Genomic DNA, 17,178 nt, shown 5'->3' with positions numbered 1-17,178 from the left:
GTTTTATTTTTCAATAATTGATCTGCAACAACACAGTTTCAACTGGAGTTAATAAAGTATTCAATTCAATTTTGCAGATGAAATGCACACAGATCAAATATTGCTACTGTGTAAAGAGGAGGCATTGAGATATTCAGAGAGTAATGAAGATCACACTGTTAAGAAATAAATAAACTTTCTATTAAGACTCATAGAGCTGCTCCAATTAAACAAAAATATTCACAAATTTGTAAAAAAAAAAATCGATTTCACACACATGTGGACAAACTAATGAACAGGAGACTCGTGGATACAATTCGAGACTGCATAATTAAACATTTCACAATATCTTCCCCACATTTAAGAACAAATTACATTTTTCAAAAGAAACAATTCACATTTAAATGCAAGTTCTTTAGTACAAAACTCAACTGCATGTTTATATCATTGCGACTGAAACTGTAATGTCAAATCCAGATCAGAACACAAAGATGTATTTTAATTTAAATCAATACATTTTGGGATTTAAGACCATTTAAAACCAAAATAAAGAACAAAACAATTTAATTTCCACTTCGTAGAGTTTCAACTTTAACTGCATCACTACTGCTGGGCTCCAACTAAGGCTACTGTACTAGCCTGACTGTCTGTAGCGTGCTGAAGTGAAACTACAAAAATGAATTTAGAGGATGTCGTGGCTGGACAAAGGTAAGTGCTGGTAACTGTTGAACAGGAGACGGAAGAGGATGTCTGAAATGTGGATGGGACCTCTGAGATAAGAGACGAGGGTGGACAAAAACCTGCGGCTGAAGACCTGAATCTCCTCAAAGGTCCATCAGATTCTGAAAGATCACAATCGGCTGATTATCGGTAGGAGTTGCCACTGATAATCACCTACAAACAGCTCAGGGCGACACCTGATTGTTTTGTTTTTGCTAATCCACAAAGTTCTCAGCGAGGCCGTCCGCACGGTGCAACACAGCCATGTATACTCAGTCAAACAATAAAAAGTGACTCGTGTGTAAGGGAGCGCTTCACTGCTATTCACTGCTTTGTGTATCAGTCGAAGAAAAAAATGTGACAAAGCATGTGTTTCAAATCAATATGTTCATCATTCCTACATTCGATGCTGTCGTACTATAACGTCTGGAACAACAGATGGAGATGGAGGAGGCAGCAGTTGGTGCTGGGGTTGTAGCACCGTGGGAACAGCTGATCAGTCTGACAGAGAATACAACAGCTAAATAATAAAGAATACGATTCATCACAGTGTCATTATGTAAATGCAATGTTAAATATGTCAGAACCACAGGTCGATGCTTAATATGTCTATTTTCTGTTTTTCTAAGTGTGTGTTGCCCCTCTCAGGGTTTTTATTAATATCTGAACTTCAACTGCAGTTTGAAAGGAAATATATTTGCAATATTATGAAGAATATCTGTTTGTAATTATGCCATTTTCATAGGAGTAAAATACTTTTCTATGATAAAAAAAACATGAATCTTGTTCAGTCTTATTTGCATTAACCAGCACAGATAAATAGGAATGTATTTCCAGAGCAGCTTAACTTGTTATTTTCAGAGTGCTTTAAGTCACATGAGACGAAGATGGACTTAGGATGTGTTATTTTCAGAGTGTGTTCAGGTTTCTGACATTAGCAACTTCAACCACGACCTGTTGTAGAAGAGGCAAAAAAAGATACATCTGAGCACCAGTTTTACTCTAATATGACACTTTCAACTGAAAACAAAGTAAGTTTTATACAGTATATCAAAATCTCCACAGGAAAATGGAAAATATTTCATTCTATGGAACAAAGTGTTCCCTGCAGAGAGTGACCTCATTTTGCTGGCGGGAAGAAAATCTTCATGAGACTCTCGTAGCTGAGGAAGGTGATAGCGTTCACAGGGAAGGCCCTCAGGCTGTTCAGCAGGAGGCCTTTGAAAAACACCCTCACTCCCTCCTCCCTCACGCTCACTCTCATGCAGTGGAGCACACCGCTGTACTCCCGGCCTCCAGCCCCGGACATCTGGAGCCGAGCCTTCACCACGTCCATGGGTGTGGCAAAGGCCCAGGTCACCACACCCGCCACGCCCCCGGCCATCAATATAGCAAAGGTACCTAAGACAGGAGAAATCAGAAATGTTATGATAGTTGTTGTTTTCTTTGTATTCTTTGTAAGAAACCCACCAAACAAACGTGACATCGTGTCCACATCGAGGAAAGAAAGCAAAAAATGCATCCTGGTTAGAGACTGATGGGCAGACGGTGACACAATTTACATATATAATGATCCTAACAATTTTTTTTACAAAGTGTTTGCTTAATGACAGCAATGTAACTTAAAAAAACTCAAGTAAACTGGACAAGTGGAGGAGAAAAAAGAAAAGAAGTGGATCTAAAACTATCTTCTGTCGGCCCAAGCCTCATCAGAAATGGGCTCCATGGAAGGGTGGCCATCAAGAAGCCGTTCTTAAGGAAGGGAAACAGGGAGAAAAGGCTGAGCTGTGCCAAATGACACAAGAAGTGGGCTGAAAATCAGTGGCAGCAGGTCTTATGGAGGGATGAATCCTCCCCAGAGCCTGGACCTCAATATTATTGAAGCAGAGTGGGATCATCTTGGCAGAGAATGGAACAAAAAGGCAGCCCACATCCAAAGAAGAGCTTTGGGATGTCCTTCAGTGCAATTAAATTCAGTTTATTTATATATAGCGCCAAATTACAACAAAATGTCATCTCAAGGCACTTAAAATAGTGAATTTCAACCTCATTAGAATTGTGCTAATCTGATTTTGCCTTATATATTGTATTTCCATTTATGTCTGTCCATGGTCCAATAAACTGATGCGTCAATCTCCTGGAAAGATATAAAGAAATGAAGGGTGGCTCAAGACTACTGCACAGTACTGTATATGCGTGTGGCTATAATATGCAGGATGGCTGTCCAGCGGTTGGCCAAACGATGTTTCGATCTTAGCCGAGTTTTAGTTTTGGAATTATTCTTTGATGCAAATAGAGGATTAAAAACAAAAACATCTTTCAATGTACAGTAAATAAAACAGTTTGATGGGCTATTTTTGCTAGATAAAGAAATAAAAAGGAGACAACAGGAACACTAAAAATCAAAATGATACTAATTCAACAGGATGGATCCTTTTAATTAATCAAAACTAATACAGTATAAATGACTACTTTGTAAATCTGACCTATCTTAAATATCGTCTCACTGTTATTTTCAGTCTTATATTTATCAGTATGATAAACTAAATTTAGCTTTGCAAGGTGTGATCTGAGACTGACCTGGCTGTTTGCCGGTCTCAGTTAGAGCCTTACGAATGACCTCATAAGGCAGGAAGTAGAGTCCGTAGCAGGGAACGTCCCTCAGAGCGAGAGCTGTGCCTCCTCTGAACAGACCCCGGGGTCCCTCCTCCTTCAGTATGACAGTCACACAGTGTATGGGTCCACGATAACGGTCAGCAGATGCTTGACCCTGCAGACGCACCTTCACCAGGTCAATTGGTGCACAAACCAACACCTGAGAACAGATTTTTTTTTTTTTTATTTCCTTTTTTGGGGGGGGGAAGAATTAGCCTATGAAAAAAATCAGACCACAAACAACCCGTCACTGTGTAAAAAGTAAGCAAATGTCATTCCTGAAACAAAATATCTACAGATTCAGGTGATATAAAACTATTTATATTCCTTTCAGCAGCTTTTTAAAAAAGAGGAGGCTCTTGTAGCCCCCCTAGTGGTCATATAGAGTACTGTGTGAAATTTATTGATGAGGAATCTATCATATAAAGTTTACATTCAAGCTTAAATCAACCAAAAGCCTCCTCTGTGGCCTCTGTAGGTGACTCACACCTACAAAAGCCAGCACACAGAGATTCTATGTCACTGTGTTGACTTTCTTTGTGTACTTTAAACACACCTACAAAAGCAAGCAAACAGAGATTATATGTCACCTGTGTGACTTTCTTTGTGTAACAACTGCAATCTGGTGTTACTTTCCACAGATTCAGGTGCTTTAGAACAATTTCTTCTCCTCAATGAGAGTGATTAATGTCAGATTTGTGAATAAAAGGGAGGTATTGCAGGTAGTCAGGTGGTCATGTAAAACAACTGTAGTTCTATCAGTTCCATGGAGAACTGGTAAATACTGAAAAATGGTCAATTTTACTACTACCACAAAGAAATCAGGGATGACAGTGGAGATGTGTGCTGAACAGTTTAAGTATGGACTCTTAGCATTTTGGGCAAGCCTGATCCAATTACAGCCAATTACTATTAAGCTGTAGGGCCAATTAATCTGATACTAAAAGATGCAACAACCTTAATAGAATAGAAATTGAATAGAAAAATACTTTATTCATCCCCAATGGGAGAAATTCAAATTAGTCAAGTAGCTCAAAAAAATTATAAATATTTACAATGATTGTATATTAACAACAACAATAATAATACCAATTCTAGTAAAAATACTACTACTAACTAATAATAATAATAATAAATGACTGAATAAATAAATAAATAAATAAATAAAAGAATCAATCAATCAATTTGAGAAGAACTCAGCAGTCGCTGTTATAAAGCCTTATGGCTGTGGGAACAAAGGACCTCCCGAACCTCTCAGTCCTGCAGCGCAGAGAGACGAGCCTCTCACTGCAGCTGCTCCTCTGTCCTGCCAGGATGCTGTGGAGAGGATGTTCATTATTCTCCAAAATAGAATATAATTTCCTCCTCATCCGTTTCTCCACCACAGCACTGAGAGGGTCCAGCCTTCTGCCTACAACAGAACCTGAATACTGGATTTTGACAAGATATGTTTAAAACTGTTCTGAGTATCTTGCTCTTAAAGTCTTTACAAGATGCAAACGCATCAATTTCCACAAAAGGTATATGAAAATCTATATAATGATGGCTACACTTATGATTTAATGTCAAGACTTTTGTTCTATCAGAATCGTCCTTTTCATAGTGATGGTTTGGAGCCCTGACATATCAATAACTATTTCTGCAGTCATGGTCCTGTAAGGTTGTTTTCAGCCCATGAATCTCAGTAGATCTTACCTGCACCAGGCCTGAGAAGCAGCCAGCAGTGAAGACCTGTCCTGGAGAGGCTGGTCTGACCTGACTGGTGCGACTGTGCTGAGACTGAGTGAGGTAATCTAAAGCATTACTGTACGAACCAAAGACAACCGAGTTGACAATGCCAGTGGTCATCACTGGAAATGCCATGCCCTTGAAGAAACCTTGAAGCTGATTTAACAAAGACAAATTAAAAACAAAATAATTGATGGTAAAGTCTCTGTGTTATAACCATGATAGTGTGGATGTACCCCCTACCCCTTCATGAGAGTATGTTTTCGCAACACAGTGAAATATTCCTTTATACACAGACTGGGCTTGCAGACGCACCTACAAAAAAAATAACATTAAGTGTCAGGATAAGCAAAATGGACATAATAAATCATATTCAAGGGTTTCAGGGTGTTGTGCAACCTTCACAGTGTCTATTGGGTGTCCAACCGCAAGTCCCACTGCACCTAAAGGCGACAAGTAAGTATTATTTCTTCACACAAATACAAGTATCCTACGGTGCTGTAATTAGGTTTAGAATTAATTCTACAAGCAATTTCTACCTGAAATGCTCCCAGCTACGAATTCCAGAAATGGCATGACTTGTAGGCTACAGTTTCACAGCCTGCAAGAAGATCAGTGTTCTTGTGCTGTTATGGAGAGATGAGAGTGCCGCTTTACAGCTGCTGTAAAGCACACACAGTGGCGCGGTTACCGTGAAAAGTCACTACATGACCTCGAAAATCAAAGAAAAGAAAAGTCATCTGTATTTGAATACAACTGATGGATTAGTTCACATAGATAATCTTATATTTTTTTTCACCTAGGGTCATGTAAAGGATTTCGGTATATATGATCGAAAATATTTCATTTTCTCATTAGTTCACTGTCAAACTGTCAGATTTCGCTGTTCAAACGTTAACACATACAACAACACACATTGCGAGCGCTGAAACCAGTAACTTACGCGTTCCGGTTGTATATCATAAAGGATTTGCTCACTCCTCACCTTTTCTAAGCGTCACATCATTGTATAACGTTTTCGTGACAATAATTCAAAGTCAGCCTTTGCATAGTTCAGCACTATCAGTTCGTGAATGATCTCTGGCTCCCACTGTGAGCAAATCCACACCTCTGGCTCTGCAAACTGAACGTCATCATGAGGTACTTCATTGTGAAGTTACCACATTACAGAGAAGCTACCTCTTCTTATTCTTCTTCTTATTACTATGAATACACACAACCCTATGCACATTAATTATGCTTTAAAACAAAATAAAAATCAGTGTATGAGTATCCTTATGTAAGCATTTTTGGCCATCATGCATCAACGCTTGAAGCGACGTCATCAACGGTGGACGGCGCAGCTTTTAAAAACAATGACTGACGTCACTTTCGTGCGCGAGGAAGCGGGTATCTTCGGTAACAGCACGAAAAAAAAGCCGCGTTTCGGGTCGCTACATGCCATGGATGATATCCTCAGCTCATTTTAATGTATGCTGCTGTCTTTTTTTCCCCTAATATTTTTTTGTCTGGATTTATCGGTTTCCAGCAATTAAAAACAGCCTCTGTATAAGTAACCGTTGACAAACTGCTGCTTCACCACGAACAACTAGCTGGAGGAAATTATTTATGCTGCTTATGTTTGCAGTTGGTGGGTTATAAAACATGACAACACTAACTAGGCAAGACCTCAATTTTGGACAAGGTGAGACAACTTCCAAGACAACTTGAATGAAATGTCGGTCATATTATCGTCTGTCGTAGTCATTTTCCTCGTCAAAATATAAATGATGCTTGAAGCTTTAACTGATTTTATATCTTAAGCCTATAACCGCTTGCTTAATCATCTGCATATTCTGGTCACATTGGATTAACAAACCTTTCATCGTGTCACGTTTTGCTGTCATCTTGTCTTGTATTTATCATTTGATGGCTGATTGAGTTACAAGGCTCCGATAAATAACAGTGAATTTATATTAGGGGTATATGGTGGTCATAAGGGTGTTTTTAAATTCATTTAAATTATTTTATTTGTTTCTCTTTATATTATTTTATGTATTTTTAATGCTTCTTCCACTCCCTGCTGCAATGTTTTTATTTTATGTAAAGCACTTTGAATTGTTTTGTACATGAAATGTGCTATACAAATCAATTTGATTGGATTTGATAATATATTAGAAATTAATGCATAAGAGGTCTTACTGAAGTTCTCCCTCTTTTCCAGTTGTTGCTGACATTTTGTGCGAGTTTCTGGAGGTCGCTATTCATCTCATCTTATATGTTCGTGAAGTTTATCCCTCTGGAATATTTCAGAAGAGAAAGAAATACAATGTACCTGTGCAGGTATAGATTAATGTTTGATGACTTAATTTTTAGCGCTCTTACAAGATGCTTACCTTTTGCATCTCTTACTCTACTTTTCTGTCTTTTTGTGGCTATTTGTAGATGTCATGTCACCCCGAGCTTAATCGGTATATCCAAGATACACTACATTGTGTAAAACCACTCATTGAGAAGGTAAGTTTTTTTTTATGGTATTATGTTTTGAAAAGTGTCACTCACACATCCGCCCATATAAACCTGCGCAAATTTCCTTTTACCTCATAGAATGATGCAGAGAAGGTGGTAGTGGTCATCATGGACAAAGAGCATCATCCAGTGGAGCGATTTGTGTTTGAGATTTCCCAACCTCCTCTTCTGTCCATCAGGTTTCCCTTCACATTATAATCAGCAATGACTATAAATAGCTTGCTTACTCTGAAATACATTTTAAGGGTGATCCTGCTCAGTAACTGTGACTTTTGTCATCACAGCTCGGACACGTTGCTGTTACATGTGGAACAGCTTTTGAGGGCTTTCATCCTGAAGATCAGCGTGTGTGATGCGGTTTTAAGTAATAACCCACCAGGTAACAAAACAGATTATTGTATTATTTTCACATGTAAATTAGCTGTTTTTTTATTGAAATAAATCAACAACAATAAATTGGTTTTACAGTATTGTTAAAGATGTTTTAAAGTGATACAACTAAAGATGTCTAAGAAGAAACTCAATGAGAGAAGTCTTGTTGACCTGTGTCAGTCTGTAACTTATGCTGCTCACTGAATTTAGTAGGGTATCATGTGCAAAAGTTGTAGTTGATCGCACACACAGTTAATAAGACACTTTTACAAATCGGTGTTCCCATCAGGATGAGAAGTGGCCCAACTCACTCTGTGAATCAAACGCTTCGATTGTTTCTCATGTTTTTGTTCAGGCTTGCTCTTTGCATTAATTTTTGCCAGTCATGGCAAAGGAAGCAAGGTTTGGGCAAATTCTGAGAGGAACGGTAAACCTGTAAGGGTAAAAAAAATTGTCTTGGCCCCAAGTAGTCTCTCCCTCAGGTTTGTATGAGCAGTAGCTTTCCTGAAAATACAACCTGAAAGAACAAGAAATTAGCAAACAATCAGCTTAATCTCTTTGAGCTGAAAATAAAAACGTATGGAAGACATTTGACTAAAATTAAAAAAGCAAAGTTGGAAATTAAATGTAGAATTGTTTCTGTGCTACAGGGTGTTCTTTCACAGTTCTTGTGCATACCAGAGATGCCGCCACACGCAATATGGAGAAGGTTCAAGTCATTAAGGTATGTTTTTTTAAATCTACAGATTAACACTTGATGCATTTAGACAGCTGCAAGATTTTGCTCGACAAACTTGAACATGTAAACGCAGAATAATTGTATGCATGTGTCTGTCACATTCAGGATTTTCCATGGATAGTTGCTGATGAACAGGAAGTTCACATGAAGGAGCCGAGACTTATTCCACTCAAGTCCATGACGTCTGACATTGTCAAGGTGAGCTTAAAGATCCCTATCTTTGATTTGTCATTTAAAAAAAAAAAAAAGAAGTTGAGGTTTAATTATGTAGTTCAGACAATTTCTGTTTGCTAAAGTATCATTAATGTCATGTTGAAACACCTCGTGTTTTAATGTTATATTTGGTTGTTTTTCTTGAACAGATGCAGCTCTATGTGGAAGAGAGAGCCCAGAAAACGTAGGAGCTTTTCTTTCCAGAAACAGCAGATGCTGCTGCACGAGCCAATCTGTGATGACTGCGACTCATGGGCAGAACGTTAAACACATCCTGTCAGAGCTCGATCGATGAATTCTTGTTGAACACTTGAGGACACGAAGCGTGAAATATTCCGTGTGGAATCATTTGGAGGTGCATTCGTTTTGCTGAAGTTGGTTTTAGGAGTCGGACCGAAACATTGAAATGACATTTGTGAAATATCATCTGCTATCAATCATCGAGCTGGTCCGGAGAGTTAATTGATTGTATTCGATATAAGTGCATGCATATGGTTGTTTTATTGTATTGAAAGCAGATTTTTTTGTGTAAAATGGTAATCACAGTAATTATATTTCTGTTGCAGTAAAAATTTAACTTGAAATTGATATATTTGACAACAGAGCTGTATAAACTGTTTATAGTCAGTATCCTCAGTCTAAAGCTGGCTATGTTGTCTTGTTATTATAAATGTATCATCACTGTTTATTGTACATTGTCTGAACTGACAGTGTTGTATTTCACGTGGTGTCCACAGAAGCATCCGTCAGGAATGCTTTGTCAGAGCTGCAGAAGGTTTTGTTCCTGCTCAATAAATGCATGTGTGAGATCGGTATTATTATTTAATCTGTGATGGAAATAAAAAACCAAAACATTTGCAGTCAAAAGCTTTATCATCAAAAATGGATCTACAGTGCCCAAACTCTTCGTTCTTGACAGGGCTCTGCTATGAACACCTATGCACATAGTAGCCTGTCACATATCCGATGATGAAAATGGACACCAGCGCAGCTAGAGCTCCTGCTGTTTTCACTGCTATTCCAATGTTGCCGGAACACATTCTGTTGTAGATCCTGTAAATGCATATAAAAAAAATTATAAAAAAGGTATCACATGAGTCAAGTGTGGTAGTGTTCATTTTACAAAGTAGCTGCACAGTTAGTTATATAATGGATTTAAATGCAAATGCACAAAAATGGTTTTGTTGAATCCTATAATTTTGTCATGTTGGAAAAGAATCTGAAACTGCATGGCATGATGAAAAGAATAAAACTTTGTGACAGAGTTATGCATTCAACCAGAGGTGGAATCTGGAAAAGCTGAAACAGGATAGATTGATGAAAGGGCTGTAACAATATCTGATTGTCACTACACAATTATTACGTCCTAAAGCATTTTCACAACAGTATTATTTTGATAGAAATAAAAATGTTAAAAAGTATGTTGTTATCAGACTAATTAATATATATATATATTATTTTTTTTGCCTATTTTTTTGGCAACTGAATTACACTTCAGCTGAGGTGTGACTGTAAAAGTACATAAACTATCTGCTTTCAGTCATGTTTTGATTTAATTAGCTGACATCAAATCACAACATTATCACATGTGTAACACAATTATCAATATTTAATTTTTTTCAATATCAGAATGATCATCACTATTGGTATACTGCGACGCTCCTATTTCTCCTATAAACTAAACCATGCTTGATACTGACACATTATGACCCGGGGCAGCATATGCATAGTTTTACCTTTAAAGCTTAGAGCAGTGCATGCTTTGCATCAACATTTTAAAGACACAATCATTATTTTAGGTCCATGTATGTAGATAGATAGAGAAACATGATGGCAAATTCAGTCATTTACAATGAAAGCTTATAGCTCAACCCATCAAATGTCTCTGGTTTCTTTATAGGCTGAGAACAGTTGCAGGTTTTCCAGAAAACTCAGGGTTGTTTTAAGCTGTTTTTAATGAAGCCAAAAGCCTGAAGGGTTAAATAAAAGCCTAATATCAAACACATAAAGCCCCTCCTTTCATCTTGACATATTGTTTCATGCCCTCTGTGTCTCACCTCCTCACAGTAGACTCTGTGGCCTCTACATTCAGGTTGATGTTGTCCTCATTCCAGCGATCGTACTGCGCGCTGCCTGCACTGTTGGACTCCATGAGAGAAGTTTTCTGCTCTCCTCAGATGTTGTGCTCACCTGCTGCTTCGCTGTTCAGCCAGGATGCTTAAACTCTGTATTGTTACCCAGTGAGGATGTAGAGTTGTCTGTGTGTAACAAAATAACTAAAATAAGTGCGAAGGATTACAAGATATAGGTATCATGTTGCTGGTAAAGAAGCCTTAATTATCTACTTATATTCAACCATTAATGTGTTTAAAGTGAGTTTTATGACACAACTCCAGGTTAGCTCTGGAGCAAAATGTGATGTTGTGACTGAAATAATATGTTTTTAAAGGCAATTAATTAATGATTAAGAATTCAGTTCAACCCCTCATTCAAGTAAAATACTTGCTCACCCTTTTAAGCTCTGCTCTCCAGCATTGTCAGATTCAAGACCGACAGAAAGTTGTAGCCTCTGCTCAGTATAAAAAACCTTGGTCATAGTTCATGTGTTCACTGAGGTCGGCTTGCCACAAATCCATTGCTTGCCCTCAAGTTGTTGCTTTTCCCCTCGTTATATGACTCCTTCTTACTGATAAAAGCCAGTCCAATCCCATAAAGTTTGTTAGTATCCATATTTTCATGTGCTGATAGAGGACTGCATTCCAAAGGTAGCTGGCGTGATTTTTATGACAGTTTCTTTTGTTGGACTGAGAAAGATGTGTGTTTTGGGTGAGTAACATCACCCTCTTCTTTGTTCAGATAGAAGTAAAGTCATTCAAGAGTCTCAGCTGCTTACATTTACTACTGTAAATATAAAAGTGGCCCACGACCTGTTAGTGGGCCACTTTTAGTTTATGTTAGTTTTATACATAAACACAGCTAAAACACATCTGATTCCTTGAGGTTCCAGTTTATGGAAGTTTTTTTGCCTGCACTGGGATCTAAACTTTATACAGTCAGAAGACAAGTTACATCAATTTCTGTAGAAAGGTTTAAAGCTAACTCCATGGATTAGGACCTCACAGGGAATTTTTATTGTATTTGTCCTTTGGATTAGGACCTCACAGGGAACTTTTATTGTATTTGTCCTTTGGACTTGTGGAAGGGATGAGTATCACATCGTTAACATGACTGCCAACATCTTAATCACAGTTAGTGAGTTACTCATTTATACTAATAAACATTTCTCTCCACACTTGATACACTTTGATCCCTTCAGAGACTATAAGCGTGGGTCCAAACTGTAACTCTATTGCTGTTAGTTGTGTTTAACCACACAGCACCTGATGTATGTTTATTGGAAATGTGTAAATCAAGTGAGAGTGTTTTAAAATATGCAGATATAATTACTTTTTGAGATTTTACATAATTAGAAAAAACCTTAATTGAAAATATAACTTTGGAAAATATGATTTTTCAAAAACCACCTTCTCCTCGTCAGTGTAATTAGATGTTGCTTGCAGACCCCTTGAGAGCAGAGGGAGGTATTATAAAGAGAGAGTGTAAAGTCTCCACCATGGTTCAGTAACCATGGTTCCGTTATCTCGTTCTGACTCAAACTGCTCCACTAATATTCAGATGACCTTTGGTACGAGACACAGAACATGCTTCTGGATGAGCAAAGCTCGAGGCTGAAGTTCACATAATTGAAATCTCATTTTAGAAAAACAAAACACGAGTCTGGAGTGTAGGATGGCTTAAATTAGATTAATCTCCATACGTTTTTTTGTAAAAACTATTATGTTTACATTGAATTTTCTTGGTCAAGCATAGGATTATGTTTTCCTTCATCACGTCGCTCCTTCCGACGTCCTACTTCCTACCAGGGTGGCTAACTCTGGATACAAATCCACTGGATGGTTTACTTCAAGGTGAGCCCCTCATTCATTCATTTTCTCTTATGTCAGCATACGGTATATCCATGCTGTATTTGAACTGTTTAAACGGCAGCAGTGTGTTATTGTTTGTGATGCATATTCAGTGTTATGTGACCTGCAGGGCTGGTGGGCTCGTGTGGGATCTCTGTGCTGTGCTCTCTGTTGAGGGTTCACTTATTTTTAGAGGAAAGGTGAGGACAGTTACCTTTCATTCGTAATGTGGCTGAAGATTCTTTTGTTGTTTGGTTGCTTGTGTGTTCATCGCTTTTAGTGTATTACTAATAATTCTTAAAATTTCATTTTCTTTCCTGTGAGTCACAGCTTGAATGAAGAAAATGTCACATCAGGAGAGAACAAAAGGTCAACCAGCTATCAAATAAGGACAAGAACGGGACTTGCTGGGATGCTCCAGTTTTGCTTTGTGACTGGGACATTGGCTATAGTGGGGTACCGTGTGGCGTCGCTGGTTGTACTAGAATTTTGCCTTCGGGCCATTTCTGGATTGGTTACAGCTGGACCGGTAAGAAAGCAGTGATATGATAGAAACACTATGTGAGAACCTGGTAAAATGTCCTGGTAAAACTGAGTATTGTCATTGTAAAAGGGAGAGTGTCATTAACATTATGGATAATCACAGACCAGCTTTCTGCAAATATTCCATCTAAACCAGATGTTATGTCAGCTTTGCCTGGTTTGTTAGTATCTTTGTTATGCCAAAAGAACTACCCTCCCACTCTTACTGGTACACTTTATTAGTCTGGTACTTTACTAGCACTAAAATGAGTTTTTATTTATCAAAGAGGGAAAACACTGCTTTATTTTCTCATATGAACTGGATAAAAAGGGAATATCTCCTGCACCTTTAACATGCTGTGGCCACAGACACACAAGCCTAATTCCAAAAAGGTTGTGACTTTTTTTTGGACATTTAGCTGCCATCAAAGATCAGCAAATATTTTTTCATGAAATAGTAAAAATTCTTACTTTTAAAATTCAATGTTTTCTATGTTCAATTCTGAATAAAATATTGAATTTCAAGGTTTGCAAATCATTGCATTTTTTTGCAACCCACTTTTCGAGTAAACAGGGTTGTATTTCTTACAATCATTCATGGTATATTGTGAATTCAATCCCTCTGACTACCATGGACAAGGGGGTATACACTATAACTTAGACAAGGAAGAACTTTGGATGTCTACGGTGCACTTTAAATTGAATTATCCACAGAAAGCTTGTTGCATTGTTGTAAAGACTTGCTACATGTTTGACACCTTCTATGGTGGATATGTGCAATAATTGTAAATATTTACATAAGAGTGTCTACTTATTTTTAACATTGTTGGACTTTTTATTTCCATTTGCTATGTATATATATATATTTCTCTTTTATATGCTTAGTTAGTTTTATTATTATCATATTTTATTATATTCCTTTTCATGCTCTTTAAATGGATGTAGCTGTAACGAAAGAATTTCCTCCTGGGGATAAATAAAGTATTCTGATTCTGATACATGTGAGGGCATTGGAACCACACACTGTGGTTTCTTTTGTTGTCCTAATTTCTAGATTTTATCATGCCATTGTGAATCATGATATGTGTTATAACCAACAGCTCATCGTCTGCTTTGACTAATCCATCATTTCCTCTTTTTACGCCCCAGGAATCCAGGAAATTTCTACAGCTGCTGTTAGTACAAAGCCAGTTCTCTCTGGGCTGTGCCCTGAGCTGTAGTTTGCACTTTCTCCATGAGGGGGCATCCCAGCGCTGGCTATGCCTGCTCCTGGCAGCAGCACTCAGCTGGTTCCTGGCAAGGCAGGCCACAGGCCTTCTGCATCATGTCGCTGCTCTGTATAAACTCCACAGCTCACAGCGCTACTGTGGCATTTGCATCACCCTCCTCACATCAGGCTGCTATCTGCTGCCCATGCTGTGCAGGACTATGGTCATCACCTTCTTTGTGGCTGTGCTTTCTGCTGTATCAATCATTAACCAACAGTTTCTATCTGCAACGGAGGCCCTTAGGTTTTGGACACCACTGACTATCTGCTACACACTGTTGGTGGTGTACATGCAGGGTGAGGAATGTATAAAAACATTATGCTTTATTGTACGGCACAGACTGCCTGTTGCCTTTAAAAGCATGATAATGTGGACACACATCAAGACTAAAAAAAAAAAAGAATTATTTAGCAGTGTTTCTTCTCTCTGGTCTATGTTCATAATCAAAGTACAGCGTTTAATAAGTGATATGTACAGACTGAACTGTACAGACCTGGCCATCATTGTTTATTTCCATGTAACGCGCCTCTGATTTCCTGCAGAGGAGCAGCATCGTCTGCCCAGCAGCCAGGCCGTCTTGAATACAGTGGTGGTGCGTCTCGGGGGTTTGATGGTCCTGATGCTGACTGTGGGACGATGGGCAGACGTGCTCCACATCCTACTGTGTTTCCTGGGTGAGGCCAGCTGTTTAATCCCAACCATGGATTTGCTGGATGCGGCATCCTCGCAGGTCAGTGAGTCTCTCTGGAAGCAGCACATAGGGCCAAAAGCACTTTCTACCCATCGGGGACCAATAAACTGGGGCAGAATATCTATGTGTTCATTAAATTGGGTTCCAAAATGAGACTGAACTTCTCAAACTTGTATCCCAGATGGGAAATGTTTAGGACCCCTCAGACAGATTCAGGCCAAAGCAGCCTCTGACTCAGAAAACCAAGCCTACATATCCTCTCACTGAGCTATTCTGCTTGTGAGGGTTTAAAATAAATTATATTCAGATAATGCATGAAAAAGATGTCTATGTTTAGTTTAAAAACAGGGTTGCATCTATTCTTAATAACAAATTTAAATGCATTTCAGTTTGAGTGAGATAGATAAAACGCAAATTAAAAGCAATAAACAATGTTGAATTTTCAAACATGTTCAATATCATCCCTTATTTTACCATACAGGAGCAGTGACTTGTATTCTGCCATACTCTCTCTAAGCTAGTCTTCCTGGCAACCAGCTTGGTAACACAGCTGTTCATCTACAATATTCGGATTTCATCTGTCACGTCTTTTGTGTGCACACAGGATGAAGAGGATTATGCAAACTATGTAAGGAGAGAGCGTCGACAAAGACCAAGGCCAGTTGAGAAGGAGCATCACAGATAGCATGGCGCTATTCAGTAGAAGTCCTAATTAGGAAGCATCAGATTCACACATCATTTGTATCTACAATGTTATATTTTTTCATTAAAATTCTGAAGTACATGTTTGTTTTTTACTCTGGGGTTCTTCATTGTTATTTTCTTTTTAATGTTTTTTTTCTTGTCGAATTGTCATTTTATTAACACAGCTTGCTCTTCTCCATTACATTTTGGGCAACAAATTGTAAACTAATTTCAAGATTCATGGTGCAAAACTTTCTTTATGGGGCCTTATGGCTCAGATACATTTTAACCCTCTCTGTGGCAATAGATGAAGGTCAAAACATTTTGGAAATTTTAAATTTAACTATAAATATTATATTTGTTGTTATCAAATCTTTGTATAATGTGCTAATTCTACCAAAAGCAAGAACTACATGCGTTTTGTTTCGTTTCAGTTATTTTTAACCAGTAGGCTATAACAGCTGCTTTTTTACATTTAAATATAACAAAAGGTAATTAACAGGAATAAATGTAACCTTGAAGCTGCATCTAACATGACGTATTTATATCTATTATGAAAATTAAAGGGGAATAAATGAATAATTTGAAACCCTCAAACATAACTGCCTTACCATGTTTAAAAAAAAATCTCATTAGACAGTTTAGTAATTATATTTACTGAATGCAGCAGGCGAAATATACACTGCCTGCAATCGTCCATTTAGTGCCCACAAAACTGCTCAAGAAGTACGTAACTTCAGCCATGTCCGTAAATCACTCTTATTTGTCCTACACTTAACGTGGAAACTACATTATTTTGCTGGTTATCTAACTGGTTCCATGAAAAGAGAAGGCAAAATGGCTGACGACATCGTTATTGCAATAAAGCCTCACAAAATGGCGTTAGACAAAGAAAAGACTACGCTAAAAGTAGCTCCGCTGACTTTTCGTCGACGAAGACTTTTATTAAAAGCCAAAAATCAGCATTAATACAGTGGTTGCTTGATGACACCATACTCAATTTAACACCCCACGGGATGTTATGATACGTAATCGTTTGGCTACATTATGTCAATAACGTTACCCAACACTGAAGCCTGACTTCTTGTGACAATTTTTTGACACCCGCATCGAATTAAATCCACAACCGACGCC

General features: G+C 38.1%; 3 protein-coding genes across 3 annotated transcripts; 2 read left to right on the top strand and 1 right to left on the bottom strand.

Annotated features, from left to right (window-relative positions):
* Positions 1 to 554: 554 nt before the first annotated feature.
* On the bottom strand, positions 555 to 6,396 carry slc25a45 (solute carrier family 25 member 45). Its single transcript, XM_075475600.1, has 7 exons — positions 6,068 to 6,396; positions 5,622 to 5,708; positions 5,482 to 5,525; positions 5,326 to 5,397; positions 5,050 to 5,238; positions 3,280 to 3,514; positions 555 to 2,100 (listed from the first exon to the last, which is right to left on the bottom strand). Exons 2-7 carry the CDS (start codon positions 5,656 to 5,658, stop codon positions 1,820 to 1,822), a joined length of 858 nt encoding a protein of 285 aa, XP_075331715.1. The 5' UTR covers positions 5,659 to 5,708; positions 6,068 to 6,396; the 3' UTR covers positions 555 to 1,819.
* A 55-nt stretch (positions 6,397 to 6,451) lies between these two features.
* Positions 6,452 to 10,016, top strand: mad2l2 (mitotic arrest deficient 2 like 2). Its single transcript, XM_075475598.1, has 9 exons — positions 6,452 to 6,552; positions 6,710 to 6,766; positions 7,286 to 7,404; positions 7,507 to 7,578; positions 7,669 to 7,769; positions 7,875 to 7,969; positions 8,613 to 8,686; positions 8,807 to 8,899; positions 9,064 to 10,016. The coding sequence occupies exons 2-9, from the start codon at positions 6,727 to 6,729 to the stop codon at positions 9,100 to 9,102; spliced, it is 633 nt and encodes a 210-aa protein (XP_075331713.1). The 5' UTR covers positions 6,452 to 6,552; positions 6,710 to 6,726; the 3' UTR covers positions 9,103 to 10,016.
* A 2,597-nt stretch (positions 10,017 to 12,613) lies between these two features.
* On the top strand, positions 12,614 to 16,135 carry tmem82 (transmembrane protein 82). The gene is made up of 6 exons (XM_075475597.1): positions 12,614 to 12,882; positions 13,010 to 13,079; positions 13,210 to 13,408; positions 14,551 to 14,965; positions 15,212 to 15,399; positions 15,965 to 16,135. Exons 1-6 carry the CDS (start codon positions 12,789 to 12,791, stop codon positions 16,043 to 16,045), a joined length of 1,047 nt encoding a protein of 348 aa, XP_075331712.1. The 5' UTR covers positions 12,614 to 12,788; the 3' UTR covers positions 16,046 to 16,135.
* Positions 16,136 to 17,178: the final 1,043 nt, after the last annotated feature.

This window comes from Odontesthes bonariensis, chromosome 10, assembly GCF_027942865.1.
Source record: "Odontesthes bonariensis isolate fOdoBon6 chromosome 10, fOdoBon6.hap1, whole genome shotgun sequence".
NCBI classification, from domain to species: Eukaryota; Metazoa; Chordata; class Actinopteri; order Atheriniformes; family Atherinopsidae; genus Odontesthes; species Odontesthes bonariensis.
Note: the sequence above shows the minus strand (reverse complement) of the source record. Positions and strands in the feature narration are given on the sequence as shown.

Coding starts and splice junctions, on each gene's coding strand:
- tmem82 (XM_075475597.1), top strand. CDS start 12,789: ATGTTTTCCTTCATCACGTCGCTCCTTCCGACGTCCTACTTCCTACCA. Junction 13,409..14,550: donor GATTGGTTACAGCTGGACCG/GTAAGAAAGCAG, acceptor TTTACGCCCCAG/GAATCCAGGAAATTTCTACA. Junction 15,400..15,964: donor TGGATGCGGCATCCTCGCAG/GTCAGTGAGTCT, acceptor GTGTGCACACAG/GATGAAGAGGATTATGCAAA.
- slc25a45 (XM_075475600.1), bottom strand. CDS start 5,658: ATGCCATTTCTGGAATTCGTAGCTGGGAGCATTTCAG. Junction 3,515..5,049: donor GCTTCTCAGGCCTGGTGCAG/GTAAGATCTACT, acceptor ATCTGTTCTCAG/GTGTTGGTTTGTGCACCAAT. Junction 2,101..3,279: donor TGAGACCGGCAAACAGCCAG/GTCAGTCTCAGA, acceptor CTCCTGTCTTAG/GTACCTTTGCTATATTGATG.
- mad2l2 (XM_075475598.1), top strand. CDS start 6,727: ATGACAACACTAACTAGGCAAGACCTCAATTTTGGACAAG. Junction 7,770..7,874: donor CCTCCTCTTCTGTCCATCAG/GTTTCCCTTCAC, acceptor TTGTCATCACAG/CTCGGACACGTTGCTGTTAC. Junction 8,687..8,806: donor AGAAGGTTCAAGTCATTAAG/GTATGTTTTTTT, acceptor TGTCACATTCAG/GATTTTCCATGGATAGTTGC.